At 39.7% G+C, this 26,267-nt stretch overlaps 1 protein-coding gene across 3 annotated transcripts in view; it reads left to right on the forward strand.

Annotated features, from left to right (window-relative positions):
* DSCAM (DS cell adhesion molecule) overlaps positions 1-26,267 on the forward strand; it is a 400,878-nt gene that overhangs the window by 279,480 nt on the left and 95,131 nt on the right. For 2 of the 3 annotated variants that reach the window (XM_075099606.1, XM_075099598.1), the window contains 5 exons: positions 6,723-6,919; positions 9,981-10,077; positions 11,511-11,639; positions 16,995-17,162; positions 21,085-21,155. In XM_075099606.1, the coding sequence (XP_074955707.1) occupies positions 6,723-6,919; positions 9,981-10,077; positions 11,511-11,639; positions 16,995-17,162; positions 21,085-21,155 (662 nt within the window). Of the gene's footprint in view, positions 1-6,722; positions 6,920-9,980; positions 10,078-11,510; positions 12,043-16,994; positions 17,163-21,084; positions 21,156-26,267 lie in introns of those variants that run through there. The other variant, XM_075099616.1, reaches the window with a different exon arrangement.

A 26,267-nucleotide genomic window follows, 5' to 3' on the forward strand; every position in this document is an offset into this window, starting at 1 on the left:
AATATCGTTATCAATGATCTGGACAAGGGGATCAAGTGCACCCTCAGTAAGTTTGCAGATAACAAGTTGGAGAGGAGCGTTGATCTGCTTGAGGATAGGAAGGATCTACAGAGGGATTTGGACAGGCTGGATCGATGGGCTGAGGCCAACTGTATGAGGTTCAACAAGGCTCAGTGGTGGGTCCTGCACCTGGGTCACAACAACCCCATGCAACGCTACAGGTTTGGGGAAGAGTGTCTGGAAAGCTGCCCAGCAGCAAATGACTGGGGGTGTTGGTCGACAGCCAGCTGAACATGAGCTGGCAGTGTGCCCACGTGGCCAAGAAGGCCAATAGCATCCTGGCTTGTATCAGAAACAGTGTGGCCAGCAGGAGCAGGGAAGTGATTGTCCCTCTGGAGTCGACGCTGGTGAGGCCTCACCTTGAAAACTGTGTTTAATTTTGGGCCCCTCACTACGAGAAAGACACTGAGGTGCTGGAGTGAGTCCAAAGAAGGGCAACGAAGCTGGTGAAGGGTCTAGAGCACAAAATCAATGCATTTTTACTTCTCTCCTCAAACTTCTCAGGTTTACGTGTTTGAAATTACTTTTCCTAGTCTAGAACTTCAGCGGCTATTCATTTCAAAACATTTGCTTTTTGAACTTGAAATACACGACATATTGATGAGTTATGTCATTCAACCAGTATTGTTTCTACCTGAGAGTTGCATTACTTACACAACAAATTCTTTACTAATTCCAAGCAATATTGCATTCAAAATTCACTTTCATGAAATATTTAAATATTTTAAATTGAATTTTTAAAATATTTATCCTAAAAGAACATGTCTCTGAGGAGGTTCACCACAGATGAACATGAGTAGGTCACAAACATGAAGTTCATTTTCAAAATTAGTGAATATTGGTAGAAAATAATTGTCATTAATTATATGTCCATTACTTTTGTGAAAATAACTTGGTTTCATAAAAACAGGGTGCTTATTTTTGTGTGAACATATTCCTTTTACCCTTTGAGACATGCAGTTTGTTTTCCAGTCTTGGGCATCTCTTAAGGATGAGGACTAAGAGTATTATTTTGACATGCTGGAGACGTCACAGTTTTACCAAGAAGCCGTGTGCTTAAATTGAAGTATTTGAGCAGTCCTATTGCTTTAAAATTCTCTGCTAGATTTAGGAAACCATCTGAATTCTGGAGAGATGCTACTTAAGTAAGCAAAAATGTCAGGGATAACTGAAGTTAAGAGAAGAATTCTAGCAATGAACTCACTGACTCCTGGAAGTCTACTAAATCTTTAAATAAATTAAAAATTTGAAATCAACTAATTATAGTGTGAGAGCTAGTCTCCCTTAAATGTAAGTGATGTATTTGCATGGACTTTCTTTGCCTGAGAAAAAGTGGATTGAGGTGGAGGGAATTTGTTTTGTGAGGCAGAAAAATCTCATTTGTCATGGGCAGAAAAGTATTCTCACTGTGGCTGACCAGCATGGGAGGACATGCTGAATTTAGCTTAAATGTTAAATTGGAGTTTTAATTCATTTTTTGCAATATGTATTCATTTCAGCTTTAATGCAGTTTTCTCTTATCACAACTGCAATCCTCATTCACGATGCCATTTTTACCCAAGGTTGTTTAAACTGCACCAAAGGGCCATAGTCCTCTGCTCTAGAAGCTGTACAAGAAAAACAAAGGGTGTTCGTCTTCCCTAATTACAGCACTAGTGTGCACATCTCTGCAACTGAGCAAGGCATTTCAGGTTCCTGAATGATCAGTGTAAAGAAGAGGATTTTGAGGGCACAGTTCATCTGGTTAGATGAACAGCAGTCTGTAAGTATCTTCCCTTCCATTGAAGAAGTCTACAAAGCTTGGCATAGATGCTTGCAAGAGGAATCCCGTTATGGTGACAGACATTTCCCCAAACTGGCCAGTTCAAGCATGCTCCAGTGAAGGAGCCAAGTTATGTGGGAGGACACTCTGCCAGAGCTGAGATCCTCAGACCAAGAGAAGAGGAGACATGGTGAGACATGTTGATATGCCAGGAGTCACATCACTGATGGAGTCCAGGACATGTCTGTTATTGAGCACACTCTCAAATTCTCACTGTGTTCAGTTATCTCCAGATCATTGTATCATTAGATTTGTTTATTGGCTGCATCTTTTCCATCCTCTTTCTCAAGAGCAACTTCAATCTGCATTCATGTTTGGCTATAATCAGCAATCTAACTTTCAGTACAGCTCAGAACATGTCATACAGTGTCACATGGCATGTCCCCATCAATTGTGCTGTTGGCTGTGTTGTATTCCTCCCTTCTCACCACAGCCAGGTTGCTAGAAAAATACCATTTGGAGACTACACATAGTGATAGTTCTTAAACATACTGAGGACTTAAGTCAGTCTTAGATTCATTTAAGGATGCTACAAGGATATTTAGTGTTTAATTACAAATTAAAAGATAGGGAGCCTTTTAATTTGCTTTCTTTCCATGTGGCTATTTCCATGTATGAGCTAAAAGAGAGAAAGAATAGTTATTCTTCCCCCCTCCCCGCCCCCCCCCCATTTTTAAAATAAATGTGAATTTCAGTTTTCTAGTAATTCACTAAGGTTTATTCTAAAATGTTTCATAGAACCATTAAAGTTGGAAAAGACCTCTAAGATGATCAAGTCCAACTGCCAACCATTTCTGTTACTTTACTCAAGCTTCACCTAACTTACTATAGCCTCCTCTTTCTGGATAGTGAGACTAGCCTTTGTCAAGGTAATTAAATGTTTTCATTTTCACTTGCATTCAGTTCCTGATGAAACACTCAGCAATAGCAGAGAAAAGAAAGTCGGATTAAGTAATTTCAAGAAAGGTCCAGGTTTAGTTTTCTTCAAAAGTGGGACAAAAGGTTCTTGTTTTGTCTGTGCCAGTTACATGATTCTTGAGAGTAACCTCAGCTACTGAATTTTGCACTTCAATTTTTAATGATGAAGTTATCAATTCCATAAAGCAATGAGATTACTCCTTACTGGGTTGACACAAAGAAAGGGGAAAACCATGGGTTGACCTGGGAAAAAGAATAAACAAATCAGCTTTCCAAACAGAAGCCCAGCTTTAAACAGAGAAATCTCCTAGATTATTTCTGGCAGCGATGTGCATACCTTAAAAAATGAAATTGCCATAATCTATTAACTGTAGTTTCTATTTTGTCCAGTTTTGACCAATAGACCTTTAGCAACGCCCAGCACCACATGGCATGCTTCAGAGAAAGGCGTGGAGAACCTCAGAAGAGAGAGAATTGGATTAATTTGTCCCATAGGGAAGTCTACTCCAATATTCTGGAACATGACTTTACTCATTTCTTGAACATGCACAGCAACATGCCCTTCCCTTCTAAAATTCTCTTATATAAAAATATATCATTCTATGTGTGTGAATATAATGTATATTTGAAGAGATAGAAAGGATACACATGCTTAATATGGCATCTGAATTATCTTGATATATTTTTTAATGCCTTCACTTTTTTTTAAGACATCCTGAGAGAATATCTCATGCATTTATAGCACAGATTTAGTTTGCTTATTTACAGTTTTCTAGATTATTTTGTCAGTAACGAGCCAGCATATTTAACTTAGTTATTTGCATCAGTAATTTGATTAAAGATAGTTGGAGGATGAAGAAATACATTGCCTAAAATATCCTTGGGAATGTGGCTTTGTTACCGGAAATCTTTTGACATACAGGAAGACAAAAAGAAGAGCTTATGGTTTAGGATCACTGGAGATAAATTGTGAAGAGTGAAAAATCAGCTTTGGAAGAAAGAGAAATATTTAGCTGTGAGACATTGCTATGGCAATAAGGAATCCATGTGGAAGATTACGTGAGAGGAAGGGAAGGATAAGCAGGGATAAAACTGTATCTGAGGAGTAAAGTCATCTTTCTTTACATATTTTTATGCTGTTCTTATTAAGAAAGTTTGTTGGAAAAAAAATTGAGCTTTATAAGCTAGTCTCTGTTTTTTATAAAACAAGCAATATAGTCACAGTGTTTGGGTTGGCATTGTCACCCATCAGGGGACTCTTGGAAGACAACAGTTTAGGAGACCTAAAAGTGAGAAACAAGTCTTTGAGACAGAATCCTAGATGTCTGTGAGATTTCAATCCAAATCCAAGTATCCTGTTTTCGGTGGTACATACTCTGTGATCCTACTTGTGAAGCAAGAGGAGGGTAGAACTGACAGTGTAAAGCCCACCTGCTCTGAAAACTGAGACCTCCCACCAAGGGACACAGGCACCCCAGGAGCTCAGGCACCTTGTGGGGAGGCACACACCACCCCTCAGCTCCCAGGTGGGCTAAGCACATGCTCCTCCCTCTGTCACCAGAGAAACTTGAAGTAGGAGATACTGATGGAAAGGAGGACTTCAGTGGTAGAGAAAATCACTTTGGTGGCTTGAGAGGTTGGTACATTTTAATTAGGGATGGAAAATAGGTTGGGGAGAAAAACATTGCTGTAGGGGTTAGGGAACATGTAAGAACCTGAGAAGGTTGCAGCAGGAAGAGGAGTGGGAGAGATAAGGGAGAGGTAAAGGGACTGGAGCGTGTTGCATTGAGGGGAAAAGAGGGAAATATGGAGAGGCGCAGCAAATGAAGGAGGAAGGGACATGTAGGGGGCTTGGGAGGTTATGGAATGAAGGAAGATGTAAGTTAATGATGGTAATATGGACTCTTCAATAGCCTGCCATTCATTTGAATTGGGCCTCTTACTGATGAACAAAACATATAAAAGAATATATCGGTCTATTTCAGGTGTAGATGAGGGCAGGTATGTTCAAGTGCACATACCTGCACATACAGGGCCCACAGGCCTGCAGCTGAGCAGGCCTAGTACACTAGCTTCTGTGTTTGGAAGCAACAAGCAGACGGCCACAAAAAGTGACCTTCTGAAAGTAGCCTCCTTGTGGGTACCAGTACTTGGACCGATGCCAGAGAAAACTGAAGCTATTTTCATTCTCTGGAAGACAGAATCAGACTCATCTTAATTTTCTATTCTGATTATTCATCATTTCTTTTCTTTGAATGCTCCTCTTTGACAAAACTAATTGGTACCTAATATCCAAACAGTTAAACAAGACATACTTCATCACTAATGCGTATCAGTGCCTAAAGACCCTCATGCTTCACACAAGACCTTTCTAAGAGTTCTTCCTGTAATTAGATCCCATTCATAACTTTAACACACAGCTTCACAGCCTTGTTAATTTTCAAATTGGTTTGATTTGGTTCAGGATGCCTTTGAACAGAAAGGGCTGCATGCTGACATATTGTCATATCCAAACATCAACAGCTCTGGCATGTGAAAAGGTCATGTCACAAAGCATTAACATTTCAGAATAGCAATTATAGTAATTCATTTAAATAAAGATTTTTTTTCTTTTTGCTGTCCGGTAACAATAGATGCAATTTATGCAGGAGGAAAGACCAGGAAGGCCTCAAATCAGATCCTGTGCCAATGTCATCTTCTTAAAATAGAGACCTAGAGAAGTTCAAATGGAATGAGTGAGTTGTTCTGGTAAGAAGAGGCAAATGTTCATGCATAAGAACAAGGAGAGTGGAGCTATTACAGGAGGCAGCCCTGGAGTGCAGGAGCTTAGAGAAGGGACTCTTTACTGCCACCTCATATGCTTTGAAAGGAGTGGACAGATTCACTCAGAAAATAGCAGTTTTGTGTGCTGTCCATGGGTTCCCAGGTTCTTCCAAACAGAGAAAGGGCCAGAACTGAAAGACAGGCTCATCAGCTTTGATTCTTCCTACTCACAAATGCCCAGATGCTATTCATTGGTAGACAGATCATATGGGAAGGAAAGGACAGGCTACTGAGGGCACCGAAGAGACTATCCTGTTTCAAAAAATGACATGTTTTGAGGGGTTTGCAGTAAAACACTCCGAGGATTTTTTCTTCCTATTTCCAGAAAAGTTTTGTTTTGAAGTGTGAAAATACTTGGGGTTTAAGCCTAGCAAAAGAGTACTTTTTTCAACATTAAAATTTTTTAAAGTCCTCAATGATTAATGAAGTTGACAATTATGCCCAAACTGTTCTGCAAATACCTTCTGAATACAATAAAAACTCAAATCTAGCTAGGTTTATTATTAGTTTGATTATTTCAGTTCAGTACTGTTTAACTATGCACTTGGCACATACATGGACTGTAAGCTCTTTGGTGCAGAGCTTTTCTTTTGATTTTTTTACAGCTCCTGGTTTAATTGAGCCCTCATTTTGATAGGTCATAACTGTCACACAAAATGGTAGCGCCTACATGTGTCAGCAAACAAAACAGTAGCTCATCAGAGGAATAAGAAATTTTATCAGTTCTTTAATGGCTCCATATCTGAATGCTTATTACTTACAGTATCTTTATGTACTGTGAATATTTTAATTATGTTACAAGTTGTCCTGTGAGCAGCAAAACAAATGGAGCTAAGCTTCCTTTGGATTCACATCTTCTTGTCTCTGCAGGTCCCCTGTCCAGTCCCAGCTCCTCTCTGCTAAGTTCCCTTTGAGGCCCATCTTCAATTTTAAGAATATTCTCTAAAACAGGAATGAAAGTAAAATAATTTCTCAGATTTTTGGCCCTCTGGTCAAATATGGACAAGCTGAATGAGACCCAGATTGAAGGGCCAACCCTACATCATCAGAATAGTCAGCTCACTGAAGAATGATCTTTTTTTGTTTTGTCTGGTTTTAGTTCCAGCTATGATAACTTCTTATCCAAATACCACTTTGGCAACGCAAGGTCAAAAGAAGGAGATGAGCTGCACAGCACATGGAGAGAAACCCATCATAGTCCGCTGGGAAAAAGAAGACCGAATCATTAACCCTGAAATGTCCCGTTACCTTGTTTCCACCAAGGAAGTTGGAGATGAAGTGATCTCTACTCTGCAGGTAAGAAAACAAAGTGACCCACAACTCATTTATGTGTGAGAGTGCTGCTTGGTTTGGCTTTGATAGGGGCGCACAGCTACATCTGGCCCACAAGGTCAGAGCCCTACCACTCAGTCCACCCATGGTGCAGCCCTGGAGAGCTGGCAGCAAGAGGAGGTAAAAGAAACCTCTGCATCCCCACCCCCCAGAAAAATTACTTTCCATCTTCCCATGCTCCAGAGGCAGCAAGAGAGTGAGCCTGGCTCACCACCACCCCCTTCCTTTCTGTCTCAGCAGCAACATAGCTCATGCCTTAGCCTGCCCTTCCTCAGGCAGCACAGCTCAGTTTTGACTACAGTGCTGATAAGCACAGAGTGAATATCTGACCCCTAGCTCTGATGTGTGTCAGGCTTACCTTCACCAAAATCATTAAACTGTTTTGAGATAAAAATGCTGCCTTTTAAAATTACTTTTTCTTCCTCCCTTTCACTTTGTGGTGCTTGTAGGACCATTTTATAAAGTCAGGTTAATCATCAGATTCAACTCGAGATGGAAGGAAAAGGAACATGTAGACACATTATTAGTATATCTACTGCTGCCAGTAGTATTTGGCACTTATTGTACATGGTAGCAGAAGTCATCAAGCCACCTAGCAAACAGTCATGGTCTGCATCTTCACTTCTGCTTCTGTGACAGGCAGCTGTCTGGTGGTTTTGGAACCATGCATCTCAGCTTGCTTGGCAAATCTGTATGTGGGACTCCATTAACTCTTAAGTGGCTGACCTGGGTTAGACTGAGAGGCTACATGAGTGGCACTGCTGTTTTGGGCACTTAAGTTTCCCCAAGATGCCATGGAAGAACAGGAAATGCCTGCTGTTCTGGTGTCAACTATAATGGGTAGGGTTATAACGTTGCCCTCAGTATACCAGGATACTCAAATTTAAAATTTATCAACATGAGCAACTTATCAGTCCATTCCTTTATATTTTTACATGTGCCTTTAAGAGATATAAAATAATTTTTTTTAAAAATCATATAGATTCTCTGTCAAAAACCCTGATTTTCCATTTTTCAGTCACATCCTTAAAAACATTTTTACTAGGCTTACAGAAATAGTTCTCTAGCTCTCTGGTGATTGTCTATATTCTAGTGTAACTTTTAAGGTATACCTATTTCTTTACTAGCCAAAAATCATGTTGGATGATATTCAGTAGAAATCTGGTTTTGCTCTCTGTGAGGGAACCTTTTCATAGATTTCTATGAAGAAGAATAAGTTCTATGTGTGATTTTGTTCATAGTAATATATTTGTGTTATGAATAATATTTAATTATAGGATAGACCCCTAGACCTCCCTGCCCTCATTCATCTTATTGACTTTAATGAGATAATGCCTGGATGCACAACAATATTTCTTTTTGAAAGGCTGGAGACCTGCTTGGAGAATTCTCTTCTGAAGCAGTTGTGTACAGTAGTGGCATTCTACATCCATATGTATGTTACATACAAAACCTTTGACTTCTGAGAGAGAAAATGCCCCAAAATAAGAAAATGTCAGGACGATGGTTGTCTCTGAAGCTTTTAACTCAGTGCTTTTGCATGCATGCATGATGATGTGATCTTTAGTTGTATACTCAGCTTTTATTTTTTCTGCAGGACCCCTGCCTCAGTCAGGCATGACTTGGATTTTCTCTGGAGTTGATTTAGGGTTGAGTAATGAAAGACACTGTGTGATGCAAGGCTGATCATTGAAACCAAACTTTTCACAGGTGGCCAATAATTGTGTGTTCTTTGTTTTCTAGGTACTTGCCTTGAGCCCTTGGGGTCTGATTTGCAGAAGTACTAAGCCCTCATAACTGCAGCTTAACTCAATGGAAGCTGTTATGAACACATGAAATGCTATTTATTGCTAAGGACTCTGAGGGGGGAAAAGAAGGCCCTAGATGTATCAAATTGGGCTCTGAAAAATTTTGTTTTCCTATCTTAAAGCTCAGCTGCACATGCAACTTAACACAGCTTGACAAGTTACCACATCTCAGATGCTAACTCTCCAATATCCTTGTAGTGAGTGGGAAATTAATCAATTTATCTTAACCAGTGGTGAATGAGAGTTGTGCTCATATCACCTTGGCTTTGCTGAGGAATAAAGAGCAAGCGGAGTTACCATGGCTCAGCTAATGCGTGGCAACTTGTCAAGCAGCCACAAACATTATCATATGTCTGGTTTCTTAATTCCCCATACGAAATGGTGGTAATACTCTTCACAATGTCAGGGTTTATGAAAATAAATTCACTCATGTTTCTGAAATGGGTGTTGCATAGGTGAATACCGCAGAAAAGGCTATGAGAAAATGAATAAGTCTGTCTTCAGGGCACAGTTTAAACTGTGTGCAGTAAATAAAGTGTGGAGCAGCACACTGAAGAATGAGAAGAAAATGGTATTTGGAATATCTGCTCATTTGAAAAAATCCTCTCCCTATTGTATGTATGTTGAATGAAGCAGTGGTCCTGTAGAAAAATATCATTATGATCATGTATGTAAAGATTATGTATAACTTTCTATGTTATTAATTAACAAATTCAAATGAAAGACCACCCAAAATTTGATTATGAGGCACCATGCTGAATACTACAGGGTTCACCACCAGTGTTTGAAACTTTATTTCCTCCACACAGACTTCAGCCACTTGAGTTATTTTCAGAAATAACTGGAAAAATTCAAGGCAGCAGGAAGCACCATTTTGTATGGAAAATTTCAGCCAACTGTTAAATTCTTGGCAAACTTATAAGTAACTGGAAACAAGACTCCTAATGAGAAGCTACAGGAATAGGTGGTGCTCCAACTTTTGACTACACATGTAGAGCTGATAGCCTGCTTCCTCAGACCAGGTGTTGGTAGTTTTGATAAGTCTCAGTATTTTGGATGCTTTACTACGTGTATGTATGTACGTCTATAATATGCAGTATCTATTTACTGTCAAGTAAAACAGTTTGTACAATTTTTCTTGCACCATACAGAAAAGCTGTTGGTTTATTTTCTCTGCATGCTGTTCAATCAATCACATCTTTTCAAACCACCTATAGATTTTGCCAACTGTGCGTGAAGATTCTGGCTTCTTTTCCTGCCATGCCATCAACTCCTATGGGGAGGATCGTGGAATAATTCAGCTCACTGTGCAAGGTAGGAAGAGGACAACATAAGGAAAAAATCACAGCTATTGTAGTACAGTAAGTGTATGCCATCCTCAGAAATCTGTTGGGGGAGGGTGGTTCTGATTCCTAATTAAATGTATTCCTCATGGTCAAAGAAAAGAGGAGATGCATTAAGATTCTCAGTCTTTCATTTTCCAGCATCACAGATTAAATCAAAATAAAGGATATGCTCAAGTCTTTCTAGATCTGTACAAATTAATACGGAGAATTTTTCTTAAATACACTAGCTGACAATCTACTAAAGAGACTTAAAGCTATCATCTTCAGCAGGGACAGTGGATATGAGGGGGCTGCTTTTTGGGGGGAGAGGTTTGCATTTGTTTTAAAGAACAAATGTGCTTAAAACCTAAGTCTGAAATAAAGAAAAAATGATCTGACTTTACCTCTAGAGAAATGTTAAACTACTGTGGATCTTTAAACAGAATCTTTCAAGTTTAATCAGCCAAAATAAATTGTAATCAGTTTGCACAATGCAAACTCTAGGAACCTATGTTGCCTGGGGCTGGGGTTCCCCTCCCGCAGGGTTTCACTCAGGCAGACAGCAGCAAGTCCTGGAGTGGCTGAGGTGACAATATTCAAGACGCAGAGCATGGGCAGGACTCAGCCACTGGCCACTGCTTATTTCTGTGTAATGCTTGTTCCTGTGCTTGTATGCCTTTGAGCATTCACACAACAAATTTCCAGGAGGACTTGCAAATTTATTTCTCCCCACTCTTGATTTCAAGTAACAGCAGATTTCACGGAATGCCTAAGGCAGACCTGTCGAAAAGTTCAGGTGGAGTTTGGAGACAGGTTCTCAGTTACACCACCACTCATTTAAGCTGCCATGACAATTTAAAGGGGCATTAGAATGGGTATAAATGCTATTTGTTTACATCCTTAACTCTAGAGGCAGAAAGAGGTTTAGTGTAATTTTATACTGTTATCAAATTATTCTGTTATTAAATGAAGAATTTTAAACATATTCAGACATAGAAATTTTACTCCGTCCCCACACCAAATTTAGCACGTTTGAGTATTCACATTCATACCATCACCTTTGTGTAAAAACTGTAGAAGTATCAGTGAAACGTGGTGTTCAAGGCAAAAATATTTTCTAGCATAAGTAGTCCGATCTGGAGTGCTTTTAAGGAAATGTAACTCTATGTTAAATATAAGAAGGTTAAAGAGAAGTCAGTATTCAAAATTACATCAGTGACTCCTACTTGAAAAGTGACTTTTCCTCCCTCTGTTAAGTATTCTTCAGCAGGTGATTAACTGGCTCAGGGTACTAATGAGTGACCGGAGAAAATGCCATGAGAGCTTACCATTAGCAAGCTATGCCAGTGCCACACTCATTAATGTTATCTTTTTAAGAGTACAGGCTTTCTTCTGACTAAAACCGTGTGTGTGTTTACTCAGAGCCCCCCGACCCTCCTGAAATAGAAATCCGAGAGGTGAGAGCACGCAGTATTGCCCTCAGATGGACCATGGGATTTGATGGAAACAGCCCAATCACTGGCTACGATATCGAGTGCAAGAACAAGTCGGGTAAGAAATAGTCTCCCTATGAAGTAACTTCCATCACTAGTCATTCATCACTGAATTTGTATCGTAAAAGATAATTCATAAATTGAAACTGCCTGATGGAAATTTTTACTGTGGTTTATTTAATCTTCCACAGTAAGATTTATCTTCATTTGTTATCTTTTTTTTTTTTTTTGAGGTAAGGAGGTTAAGTTTAGCAATTGCTTTTTCTCCCTTTTACCAGAGAAACCTACAAATAAGGGGAACAAATTTTGTTGTAAAACAAGCTATTCTAGGCGATATGTGGGATGATGGTTTTCCTAGCTGATTCTTGGACCCTGTTCTTATAATTTCTCTGGATTTTTTTTTTCCTATAGAAAAAACACTTGCCTTTACAAATTATCTTTCCTGTAGTGCTGATTTTAAAGTTATTTTTCTACTGATATATGAGTATATGGCATCTTCCCTGGAAAGTTAGCAGTGAAGAAGGGTAGTTATCACAGAATCCCAGGTTGGAAGGGACCTCAGGGGTCATCTAGTCCGACCTTTCTAGGAAGAGCACAGTCTAGACAAGATGGCCCAGCACCCTGTCCAGATGACTCTTGAAAGTGTCCAACGTGGCCGAGTCAACCACTTCCCTGGGGAGATTATTCCAATGGTTGACTGTCCTCAGTGTGAAAAATTTTCCTCTAGTATCTGATCAGAATCTCTCCAAGAGCAATTTGTGTCCATTCCCCCTTGCCCTCTCCATGTGACTCCATGTAAAAAGGGAGTCTCCGTCTTATTTGTAGCTACCCCTTAAGTACTGGTACACGGTGATGAGATCCCCTCTGAGCCTCTTTTTCTCAAGGCTGAACAAACCCAGCTCTCCCAGCCTACCCTCATATGGCATCTTCCCGGTCCTTTGATCATCTTGGTGGCCCTTCTCTGGACCCCTTCCAGCCTGTCCACTTCCTTTTTTTATAGCGGGGACCAGAACTGTACACAGTACTCCAGGTGTGGCCTGCCAAGCGCTGAGTAGAGCGGGATGATGACTTCTTTGTCTCTGCTGGTGATGCCCTTTTTGATGCAACCCAGCATCCTGTTGGCCTTCTTGGCCGCAGCAGCACATTGTTCGCTCATGTTGAGCTTTCTGTCCACCAGGACCCCCAGGTCCCTTTCCACAGAGCTGCTCTTCAGCCAGGTGGATCCCAGTCTGTGCTGCACTCCCGGATTATATTTTCCCAGGTGCATGACCTTACACTTCTCCTTGTTGAACTTCATAAGGTTCTTGCTGGCCAGCTGGACTTTGTTCTCTTTTTGATCCTTTTCCTTTCTTTCCAACCACCCACATAGTCCAGAATAGTTTTTGAAAGTCATTCTTGCCCAATAGGCTTCTTTCTCACCCTAAAACACCACTTGTATTTCTGGATCATGTAACTCAGCATAACCCCATCTAGGAAGATTGAGCTGCTTTCCTTTGATTGAAGCTGTGGTGGAAAGGGACTTTGGAGCTCTAAAACATCTTTTTGTTAGATTTAGTTCAATGTTTTCAAGTAGTAATGCAGAATGCAAGCAAAGATTAAGTGGTAATCACTGCGAACTTGCATTGCAAAATTATGTCTCTGTAATATGGCATGAAAAATCAATAGCAAGACAGTAAATGAAGTGCCATCAGTATGGATGAAAATATCAAGACACAACGTAGTGATAAAGGTTAAAAAAATTGAAGGAGAGAAAAAACTAGTGGGTGGCAGAATTGGTGTTGAAGAAAATATTTCTTTGCCTGTATATGAAGACAAATACTGGATGTCATGTCCTAAAAAGAGCAGATTTTCTTCATCTCACCGCAAACAACAGAAATGTTGTTTTTTAGAGTTTGAGGCTGAATGTTTGGAGGAACTAGGATCAGGTTTTTGAACTCTTGCATACGACTTTTGTCGTTCATTAAATCATCAAGAAGATGGAACGCCAAAGATGGTTACTGAAGATCTTGCACAGGGTAGTTGGGGGAAGTTTGAACAAAGAAGAGGGAAATAAGAAAACTTCTCACGGTTTCCAAATATTAAAGGGTTGAAAGAAAACCTAGGTAAAACCTTCACAATCCAGGTGGTAAACTTGGGGAACATCCTGCCAAATAAAGCTGTAAATTGCACGGTTGTCTTTAATGAGAATTTTCCACCTATGTTGCTTACTCTGGCGACTCAGAAACGGGTTTACAGCAGGATGTATCATCTAGGTTCCTCAGGAAGGAAAACTGCAGAACTTTTCATTTTCAGAGAATATGCAGGTGACCGCATATCATGCATCAACTCCCCTATACGGGGCTGCCCTCATGTATCCTACATATCCCTGCCATGACACCAGACCAAAAAATCCACATTAGTTACCCCCTATAAGGAGCATGGTGTTGCCTGTCTCATGGGTAGGCGGCAGCTGTAGGGCCCAGTTGCCATGCAGGAGCAATATGAATATGGGCGCTCCGCATTCCGGGCTGTTTCAGTAGTTGGATGCAACACCTGTCTGTACATAAATGTACCTGTGGCAATCAGACCTGGCCCTTCACTGAAACCACTGGTGTGTAGCCATCAGAGGTGCACAAAAAAGGTTTGAAGATAGGACCAGGTATGTGGGTCCTTCTTCATGGCTCTCTTCTCACCCTTTTTATTTTTTAAGTCATTAGGGAAAGCTGAGGGGCAAACCGAATATCGGTTCCGCCTAAGTCCTGACCTGAAAGGAGATGACTGTGCTTTGCGCTTTCTTGTGCTTACGGGTGACCTGAGCATCCTTCAGAACGCAAGATGCCTTCGCAGAGCCCGGGCGGGGGTGTGGGGTCCCCCCAAAGCTGCCAGGGAGCGGCGGGGCGGGCGGCGGGGCGCGGCGGGAGGGTGCAGTACCGGCAGCGGCCGCCGGATGGCAGCACCGCCCCGCGCCTGGGAGCCGGCAGCCCCCACTTCCCCAAAACCAGCCTCCGAGAGCAAATGGGCCCAAATTATCCTCTGCAGAGTAATCCCAAAGCTTCAGCCTTTATTTTAGGAACGGGTGGAAAGCTACTGGTTTTCATAAAATCATAAATTTCTCATGGATCATTGTGGCAGCGTGCATTTTATGTAACACTGAGAAATGTCTGGGTGTAACATTTTATGAGTGGAATAAAGAGAACGTTAAAATTTCCGCTCTTTCTTTTAACACCTTTTTTTTTTCCGCTAGCCCATTGCTGCTTGCTTTCTGTGTTTTTTCAGTCGTTCTAGGTAAGTAGATTTTAGAGCACTCTGCAACAACAATAAAAAACAGAAGAGCCAATAGTCAATACCTCACTCAATTACTTACCATGTGGGTGCGAGCAAATAGTTTTAGGGTTTCCCAGAAGAAAACAAAATTAACTTCTTTTTTCTTCTTCTTTCCTATTAACGCTTCAATTTGTCAAAACTGGAAACAGTTTTGCAAGAAATTGATTAATTTCTCTCTGGATGACTCAGTTTGAAGGGATTGCTTTTGTTGGCTTATTTTATCCTTCAAAAATGGGATACATGGATCAAAATATACTCCTGAAGTCCATGCATTAGTCAAAAATAAACACTGGAAACCTACATTTAGAAGTACAGAAGACTGTGAGTTTTCATCTCTCGTTCCCCATGGTGTGTCATTACTTAATCTGCTAAGCGTTACAACACTTTTCCAAATGTGTTTATTTTATTTCAGCAGTTAATGTGTACTACATAGGCCTACCGCTCAGAGGTTGGTATTTCAAACACCAAGTAAAAACTTAAGCAATTTTATAATATACAGACTATATTAAAAGAAATTATTATCCTCATCAAGTCAAATTTAACATATTCTCCATATCAAGTGGGTCTTTTTAAAAATTCTTTTCCTGTTTGTGTGGTACACTGGAACAGACAGAGTCTCCTTCTGTGCTTGTATAATGTTTAACGCAATAACTGCTGGTTAAAATTCTGTAAAGTTTAAGAAATTCTGTGAAATTTCAGCAAGCTGAAATGATATGAAATGATATGTGGTCACCTGCATATTCTCTGAAACTGAAAGCAAAGCGTGGCAGTGCTGCCTGCAGGTAACGCCTTTAGAGCTTTGGAAAGTATCCTACGGAGGAAGCTGTGATGAACTCAGTCACCAAGAAAAAATATACTCTAGTGAATTTGGTTAGGACTTAAATGTCTGATTCCTAAATGTTTTCTGGGTAAACGAAGCCACAGGGACAAGCAAACAGGCCCTGTAACCAGCCAAGCTGCAGATGTCATTGTGACAACTTGTGCAGTTTTTAGCAAGCTCATATAAAAGAATTTGCACAGTATGTGCAAATATTTTGTATCTGAGTGAGCTTTCTATTTTTAAACTAGTCTTTCCTCTCTGATGATCTTTCTGTAATCCTGCCTACGGTGACCCATACTATAAAACACTCCTGTAGAGCCTCCAGTCACATCTCCAATCAGATGCTGAGGAGGCTAAAGGAGGAACGTCGCCTGCAGTAAGAAAGGAATGAAGGATGGCAACTCATAAAAAGCATCAAGATGCTTTAAACAGATAGATTCTATTATTTTGTTTGCAGCAATTGAATGCTTGGATGACAAGGAGGGGTTACTGTGTTTAGCCAATTTCCATCCTTTTTCCTGTGATATGTCTGGAGAATTTATTAAAAACATAAAAGGCAGATTAACAGTAAGCATGAATAATAACAATGTGCTCCTCCTTTTACAGATACATGGAAACAGCTAAGCGAGTTCTGTGTTCCTCTTGTATTAAATTGCTCCTGTAACCTAACACAAGTCAGGGAAATAGCATCAGTCCTGGAGGGTGCTGAGACCCATGTCTAAGCCAGCAAAGTCCTCCAAGGTCTTGCTGACTGTTCACCTACAGTCTGAGCTCCTAGACTTTGGGATCAAACCTTCTGCCTGACCTCTGCTAGTCTAAGAGCCCTCCATTCCTGTTTCTTAACTCCCTTTCCCCCCTTTTTGGAGCACAACCAACCTTCTCTCTGAGTGAGGATCTCTATGGGGCAGCAGCTCACATCTTTTTCACAGTAGTTCCAATGTAGATATGGGAAAAAACCCAATATGTACACATATACACACACACAAACTGGGGAGTCTTTGCCGTGTTCACCACCCCCTCAAAAAAAAAAGACAAAGCAGTAGCTATTTCCTTGGGTTTGCTGGTGACCCCGGGGCCGAGATCCCATTACCCACAGCACCACACCAGGAGCAGTCAGGAGTGCTGTCAAGGAAGGCAATCACTCGATTTGCTTGTAGCAGCAGGTGTTACCTGGATTAATTCAGCAATGGCAGTATCCTACTCTGTGAGGCGGTTTAACTGCACGCTTGCGTTAGCAACGTTAACATCATCTTTTATTTGTCTTTTTTATTTTCATCTCTTATTAAATAGACTCTTGGGATTCTGTTCAGAGAACCAAAGATGTTTCCCCTCAACTAAACCAAGCCACTATCATTGACCTCCACCCCTCCTCAACTTACAACATTCGCATGTACGCCAAGAATCGCATCGGTAAGAGCGAGGCCAGCAATGAGCTCACCATCACTACCGATGAAGCAGGTACACTCTGGTTTTGTAACATCTACATTGTGCTGGGAATTATTGCTCCCTGACGTGAGGAATCTTTACTTGAAATGCTGCTTATGCTGCTGAAGCTGCATCAAAAGAAATATTGAATTGTTCCCATAAAACATTGTGACTTTTGCAACTTCATTGTGCCGGCCTGTAATTAAAGCCGTTCGGTGGCATCTAGTGGTCAAAGTAGGTATTGTGCTCCAAATTTTCAGCCTCGGGTACTGGAAATGGCATGCCTATATCTACAGTTGGCGACTCAATCAACAACATCCTATTTTTAGTGGTGGTTCCTCCCCTGTGGGTCTTGTGGCTTTCCTTAGATGCCCAGGTATTAGTATAGGTAACTAATTTAAGCTACCCCCATCTGAGAACATCAGTTGACATGAATCATACCTTCCCTTGGTACTCCATCCGTTACCCCACCCATCATTTAGCTTTCTGATTACTGTGTAAGTCAGTTGGTTGTCATTAGTTAGTGTCACCCCCTGTCCTTTGTTGCCATATATTCTTCTACATCCCTACAGGTTTCTGCACCAGGAGGGCTATGCAGGTATTTTCACTTTGGTGGCTGAAGCCATTATTTGATGCACTTGAATTGCTGCCTTGCAGCGCTGTCTTGCTTTTATTTCTCAGGGCTGGCAGAAGTGGCAGGTGGATAAAGACAATGCAGCCTTGTGCATGCTACCGCATCCCAAGGCCTACATGGTACAAGTGGTAGTGGAAAAGGCTTATGGGTGAAAAGCAGAGGGCGGCAGCTCTCTATTTCAGCAGTTAGGAATGAAAATGCTGAATGGCTGCAAATACTCCTGCCCGGTGTACATTGCAGTAATATACAATGTACAAAGGTGTACCATTGAGAACAACCCTAACAGCTTCAATACCCTTAGCCATGAAACTGGGTGGAGTTACTCTGAAAAGTCTCAACCAGACAGGAGCTTGCTCATTTGTATTTGAAAACACATTTTTATTTTGCTAATTTTATTTTTCCTGTTACCTTATGCGAAGTCAGCAATGCTTCTTTCTTTGGGGATTTTGAGAGGAAAACCGTAACGCAAGTATCTGGGTGACAGTGTCCTGGCAGTGAAAAACCTTACTTCTTTTCAAGATTCATGTTGGTCTACATTTTAAACACTTGGTGGCCGATTTTCAGTTCAGCTCATATGAATACAACTGTGTAATTCCCACTCATTTTCTCTGTGGGTGAATTTACTACAGTGAAAATATACCCCTTGTCAGGAGAACATGTTTTCCGTTCTGAGGGACTTTTCGAGTAAGAACAGGGCACAAGGGCTCACAATGCAAAGCAGAGTAAGCAGGAGACAACATGAGCTACATTTTTTTTCCACCAGGTATCTTTTTTCATCCTAGTGGAAAGAAAGGAGTGAAAAGTGTTCACATTTTTATGAGCCTTTAGTGAAAAGTTTTGCTAACATCGACCAGTTTGTTTGCAAAGTATTTATCATTTGATCAGGGTTTTTCTCTTTGTTTAACGAAAATGTGAAATGACTAGGGAAAACAGACTATCTGTTCTTCTGGACAGCATCATCTGTATCCCCAAAATCCCCATCCTTCCTTGTGCGTATAAATCAAAGTAGAAGGGTGAGTCTCGGCTACACTGTCTCATTTTCTTGTGCTTGGAATATTTCTTACTTACTGAGTTTTTCCTCACTGATAATTAAGTTGTCAGGATCAGCAGGTGGCCTTGAAACAAAAAACCAGCTTCCCCGTGAGCAGCGAGGAACCTTAACATCGCATTTTATTCAGTTCTTTGTAACCAAGTTTCAGGATAATTGATCCTTTTGTCGTTGCCTTTTAAGGAGCCATCTATTTGGAGAAAAAGACCAGCAGCGTGGAACTGTATTCAAAAGTCACTGATCTACCTAGGGAACAATTGGAAGAGAGGAGGTCAGGCTTAGGCAGAGTATGTTATGTTTGTCTCCTGGGTTTTGATTTCAGGTGGTGTTCAATGTACAGGAGCATCAGGTTTTGATCACTGTTTACTTCTGTTCTCTACCTTTACAATAGGAAATGGAGAACAGCATGGGTTGAGGGAATGAGAGAGACGGTAATGAGAAGGGAGCAAAATAAAGATCCAAAAAAGACAGTATAAAAACTGAACTCAAACCATGCTATTGGCAAGGGGGCACAGGTTGGATATCACATATTACAGTGACTTGAGTTGCCCAGCACTAGCTATTAGAAAGCAAACTGTAAAGGGTCTCCATGGCAAAAGGATAGTCAAGAATGGCATAATTTCAAAGCTTACAGACTACATCTTTCCCTCCATACAACCACAGTTAACTCCTGTGTTGGAAAATAGACTGTAAGTACACACTTACCCTAACACTTGTCAGAAAAACAAAAGCATTATGGCTGTTGTTTAATACTGAACTCAGTAGAGGAATCTGGGATATCTGGGTTTTCTTTATGTCTTTATCACAAACTCTTTATGACATTAAGTATATAAAATAAATGACTTCTTATTTAACATTTTATCATGGTGTACTGGGAACAGTTAACTATTCAGGTCTGTAAGAACATTCAGGGTCTTTTGAAGAAAAGTCAATATTTTAAGGAGCACATTTTAAACCCCATTTTTAGGATCAAATGCTTTGTTCAAATTCCACTACTTCATAACGTACCCAGAGAAATGTCATTCATGTTTGTCAGAAGGGGACACTATCAAGGACAGGATTAAAAAAAATTCATAGAGACCACATTTTTGCCAGGGGACTTTTTCTTCTGTACATTAATGCAAGGGGAATGGAAATAAAGTTCTTTCAACCTTTGGAAATTTCCCACATGAAGAACAGTCAAGAATGGCACAGAATATGGCCTATTTAATAACTTAAACTTATTATAGGCTGTATTCTGGGTCTCTCTGCTTTCATCAATTAAAACCAAATGTTCTGGTTCCCTTCACCACAGCTGTCATTTATTGCTGCTCCACCTCTAACAGCCCCATCTCACCCTTTTATTGCTTTACTCCCTTTGTCATGCTATTAAACTTAATTTAATACCTTTTACTGAGACCATATTCTGCACCAAGGGAATCCTCTACAGCAGCTCAAGATGACTCCATTCCTTTCTTCAAATCTTTCTTTTACAATTATTTACCTTGCTGAGCAAGCAATTTACTTCACACCTCTCGGTTCATTCCTAGCCAATTCTTGATCTGCTTTGTAGCTGCCCAGCTGACAAGTAGGTTCCCTTAGACTCAGGATCTTCTTTTTTTCATTCACCTTTAAAACATCATGCACACCCTTGGCAGCACAGCAAGAGTAAATGAAACTCCTCCTGACCCAGACAGGAGGTGCAGTGTGCTTTTTCCATCTGGTAGTTATTTCTTGCCTGATTTCCAGGCTGGGGAGGAGCCTGGGGAGGAGGAGAAGGCAAAGTGTGCAGGTTTTTGTGAATAAAATAAATGATACTTGACTGATCGTGCTGCCTTTAGTGAACAAAGGAGATCCCACTGGAAAGTTTCACATGATGAAGGCTGCTGAGGAGCTTCTGTCTCACCTGCTTTCAAGCGGCTTCTGCTGCCTTCCTATCACCTACAGGGTTCTGACTGCTGAAAATATGTCCTGCCTATTTACACAACAGAAACAGCATTGTGAGTGTACCACTAAACAAGAAAAGTCACTCTTATTCACTCTTACTTTATTTGGCAGGTTTCTAAGTTTTACCATGTGTTATATTTCACTGTCGGCCAGAGATGATGCCTGAATAAGGAAGATGCTGGGCTTTGGGTTTTTTTGATGAAGTGGTATCTTCACTTTTCCCTGTGACATTGACTCAGTCCAAGTCTTTGTGATCCTGGTGTATTAAGTTGGTGACGTACATGTGAATTGCTGAATTCTGTGTGCTGTGAGGGCCAGTTTGATCCATCTCTATTCTCTCTTTGCAGCTCCTGATGGTCCACCTCAGGATGTGCAACTTGAGCCTATATCTTCACAAAGCATTAGGGTCACCTGGAAGGTAAATACATGCAGACAAGAATATAAACTCTAACAGTATTTTGGGGCATTCAAGGAGGTTCCATTGATGGGAACATTATAACAACTGTGGATGAGTTATTTTTTTGGGAGAGACCTTGCAGATACCTTTGCCGACAAACCTTATATTGGCCATTAAGACTTGTGTATTATGCAAAGAACAAACCTTCCATTGGAGAGTAATAGCAGCAGCTGCCCGCTTCTGCTCATGACAATAACATTTCCTACTTGCTTCCAATTTCAGAGATAAAGCTATGTGCTTGGAAAATTAACACTCACAGAATTTCACGATGGTTTTGTGCAAAATTTCCCCAAACCATTGGAGTCAATGGGAGTTTTTCCCCATTGCAATGGACTTTGGGACAGAGACTTACTGAATAGATGTCTGCACAGAGAGAGCAATACAGTATCTTAGTACAGTCTGTGAGAATTGATGAATCCGAGCAACTGACTTAAAAATGTTAGCAACTGATACTGTTTAAATATCTGGCCTGTCTTGTGACTCATTTAATTTTTTCTAGGTTTTGCCCAGTGTTTTGACAACCTCAGAATGTTTTAAATGCTTTCAGTATGATATCAGAGGTACTTAAACCATGTTTTAAATGGTCTTGTGCCATATACTGCTTGTACATTGTAGCAGACAGAATAAAGCTATCTTATTACAGTAGTGTAATCGCAATATGAATGGCAGTTCCCAAACTGTATTGATAATTCCATATATTTAAGATTCTGAAATATGTAGTATTAAGTGTTGGAGTGGGATAGTAGCATAACAGTTATTAATTTCTATAGTGGTATTAATTACTCCAGCAAATGTGGGTAATGTGTATTTTGCACCATGATATAGACCTTCCAGATAATCAGGATAGTAAGAGTGAACTGCTGCTTATTAATCATATAAATAACTGTGGGCTGCTTTTTAAACTTTTTTTTTTTATTTATACAGTAAATAACCAGCACAATCTTGTGTTAGTTTTCAGTGGTTCTTGAAAAGATAGGTTTCTATAGTTCGTGATGTCTGTACAGTGCAGGTGGACATATAACTACTGAGATGTCCACCTAGTACAGAGGGAGCTCAGCTGTCAATATTTTTTTAGTAGTTGAGTGGTGGTTTAAAAATGATGGATTAAAAATTCTGTTTTGGTGAGACATTTCAGTATTACGCTTCAAAAGCAGTAGTCTTTATCAGACCTGTTACACACAGGTCACAAATACAGTGCTGATTCTTGGACATCATCCATGTCCTAAACTATATCAGTGTTAGTTTTCATCAAATGGTTTCATGTCCTCTAGTAAAGTGCTAGGAAGGCACAGCTGGCTTTAGCCAGAGGTAGCCTATGGCCCCATCAATAATGGGGCCTGGTGATTTTTATTTTGGAGGCACGTGGAGCTTCTGCCATGAAAACCTATGTTGACATTATACAAAAGGGATTTTAATGAGAACCACAGCTTGCTTTAAAGTTGGCAAACCTCATTTAAATACAGACAGTGTCAATAACAGCAAAAGGAGCATAGAATAACATATCAATTATCTTTCCTCTTGTATGAAGCTCTATTTCTGCATCTTGCTACAGTCATTAATCTTCCTTTAAAGTTTCTCTTAGCCCACTTTTAGAAAATCCTAGTTAAGCAAAATTTTATAGGTCTGTGATCTCTTTAATCTTATTTCTATGTGTCCACATAGAACACTGGGTTTCAGATTGAATTTTTAAATAATACTCAGCATTTCTGGTAGTTTAAAATGGTGCAGGGAGAATGGGAATGAAACAAGAATTCGGATTTAGAAAAGAGCATGAAAATATTCATTATTTTTTCTTGTAGTACTTTACAATGTAAATGAACCCATTAAATTTAGGCATGGGAAATATTCCTTCTCCTCTTTCTGCATATACACATGCACACAACCATAAAATGTCACAGTTTAAGAAGTAATTGATACCCTATTTTACAAATATTGGATTTTATGAGATAAGCAGTAAGATAATGGACTGAAACTCACTTTTTCATAATATTTTACGACTACTGACAATGTTAACAATATTTTTCCCCATGAACACTTAGTCATGGACAAATGTTGCTTCACTGATTTTTCTACCAAAAAACTGTATCTATACACAAGAAGGTATATATATCAAATACGATTTATTTGTGAAAAAAATCAATCCATCCAAGCACTTAGACAGTACTAACAAGGAACATTTGAAGTCTTGTGGAGTAGAACATTTCAATGCTTTGTTCTGAAGTGACTTTGAGCTTGTTTTGTATTGTAAAATGTTTCAAAGTGGAAAAAGAAAATAAGTAAAATGTTGATATTTTATTTAAAGAAAAAATTCCCTTGACCTAAAACAATTATAAAGATGTTTCATGAAAAGGGAAAAATTTGCCATTTAATTTTGAATAATGAGAAAGTATCTAATTGCAGAATTCCCAGTGAAGAGGCTATTCTGGCTATAGTCTTGCTCAAGAACATTTCGATGCATATTAAACGTATGATTCAGTTTTATCATTATGTTCTATCTGTTTTACAGTATGATATATAGGTTCTAATATATGTGCTATATACTTCTGTAATCTGCTATGTACAAGGTGAATGCTCACTTTTTCTTGGTATATAGTGCATCCTTTAAGATACAGAGTCTACATACATGCAGCGTCTTAATGCATGCTGTATGTGGCAGTCAGCAGCGTATGCCATTCACAAAACAATAAATGCACTACATTATGTAGTGTATGTATTTTATGCATGTTGCTTGTGATTTCAATGTGCAATGTGTGTTTGTGGCAACAACTTTTGTTTGAAATCCACCTGTGGTAACTCATGGGAATGTTCCAGTTGCAGCCTTTAACTAGGAGAGGCTTTAGATCTTGAGATGTGCAACAGTGCTTGTGTTAATGTTTGAGACAAGAAATCTCCATGTAGACTGTTGAGGATTTGACAACCTGTGATGTTATCCAACACTAATGGAAAGAACCGATTTCCTGACATAATTAAACTGGTGCCTCCACACTGTTACACGTTTAAAAAAGAGGCAGTGACCTGTAATGTTGTCTGAAAGCAGTCCCCCTGTAATAACACTTGAGTTGTCTGCTGCTTTGTCCAAACTGTTTGTCCTTTAGTCAATCTGAAATGTTTAGATTATGTTAGCTCAGTCTTCCTGCGCCTTCTCATCAACAGTGACAACGCCTATAAAAACGTATAAGCTACGCAAAATGCTATGGCTAGTAACAGAATTTGAAATCCTTCAACTAATGAATCAATTCACCCTGAAATATTTAATTATTTAAATCTGATAAAGTTACTTCTCAGATGCAATGAAACAGCTTTATCTTATGAAGACACCTGAATCTCAAACAAAAAAAAAATTGACCTTAGTTTCCACGCCACAGTCCAGCTTAACAAAAAACACCTTTTGCAATAATTTAAAGATCATGAAGCCGTGCAGTTGTTCAGAATAGGTAAAGCACTTGCAAACAAAGCATTTTGATAATAAAAGGTGGACATGTTTCTAAAGAGGTGTTTTTGACAACAAAACACAGAAATGTTCAAACAGGAACGAGTTATAGTCTTAGATTCCAAAATGACAGTTCTAATCCCTGCAGTGTGCCTTAGAAGGCGCTCAGGATCTGAATCTCTTAATCTGGTCCTCCTTGGTCCTACCTTGGAACAGACAGCACCCTGCTTATAGAGAACTTACTGGGACCAGAGGAACTGAAATACTACAGTGGAAATTATATCCTTGCTTCAAGTTTTGTTTCTGTTTCTGAAGGCAGGAGTGAGCAAAACAATAAAGCAACTGAAGAGATAATTCAGTCAGGTCCATCCAGTGATACATCTTAAATACAGAGACGGTGCTGGTTTTTGCAGAGCAATTATTTGATGGTAGTGGATGAAAGGCAAACCCCACACTGGTTTTATTAGCTCCAGCAAGACTTCAGTCCAGTGGACCACAAACTCACTGAAACAGACGGGTCCTGTGGCAGAAAAGAGTATTCTTCTTGAGAATATGTTCCTCAGTAGATTTAATGGGATGTAGTAACAACAGAAATTGCTGCCTCTGCTGGTTTAACTCATTGCTGATAAACTGCAACACAAAGGTCTTTTTTTATGGGTCAGTGGAACAGATGAGCTCATGGGTATCTGGTGGGAATTTGAAAGAAGTTTGGAGGATTTGAAAGAGCTCATGGATTGTATACTGTGCCTTAAAATTGTTATATTAATTATACCTCATATACATAGAAAATCTGACAGGAACTTTATCACATATTGAAATTAGTCCAGTACTATTTAAATGGAATTTTGATAGGTATTGCTGTCAATAAGGGGCTTTTTCCATGAGTTGACAATCCTTGTTTTACTTCCAACTACATTTTATATTGTAGAGTACAGAAATTGTTTCCACTAATCAGGTACAAGGTATCTTGCAGTGTGACTGAGAAATAAAGTACACAATTATGGCCAAGCATTTTGTACTGGCCCTATTCTTCAATGCCAGATATTGCACACCTTGTTTTCGTAGCTATTTGGTATGCAGATCCCTGCTTTCCAACTCATTATTGCCTTCAGCACTCATTATCTAATCATCTTTCCACACTACACACTGAATGAACAGAAGCATATTTCAAAGCACAGCATAAAATTTTCCTAATGCATCTAGCTGAATAAACTTATGTGACTGCCTTCAACAGATCAATAAATGCCCTACTAAAGATTTAGTGAGTGAATAGTAGGGACTTCTGGCAAAAACACAATTAGAAGTGAATGGTAGGCTTGTAATGCAAATATACCCTTATCAACTCAACTTTGATTGATTCACCTGATAAGAGAACAAAACATTACAAATTCAAATTATAACGCAAGAATATCCCCTTATCAGATTTTTCTGTGTAAGAACCATTTAAAGGTCTTTCTTCTAGCGCAGGAATGCACGAATTAGAACAAACTGCACCTGAAATTTATAGATCATGATAAAGAGTTACTACTTCATGTGCAAGGAGTATTTCTGAATTGTTACCTAGAAATAGACTTGCATTCAGCAGGAAAAAAAATGTTGACTTTGTGTATATTTCAAAAATTTTAAGGGGAACAACTGGACTT

Source organism: Phalacrocorax aristotelis, chromosome 1, assembly GCF_949628215.1.
Source record: "Phalacrocorax aristotelis chromosome 1, bGulAri2.1, whole genome shotgun sequence".
NCBI lineage: Eukaryota > Metazoa > Chordata > Aves > Suliformes > Phalacrocoracidae > Phalacrocorax > Phalacrocorax aristotelis.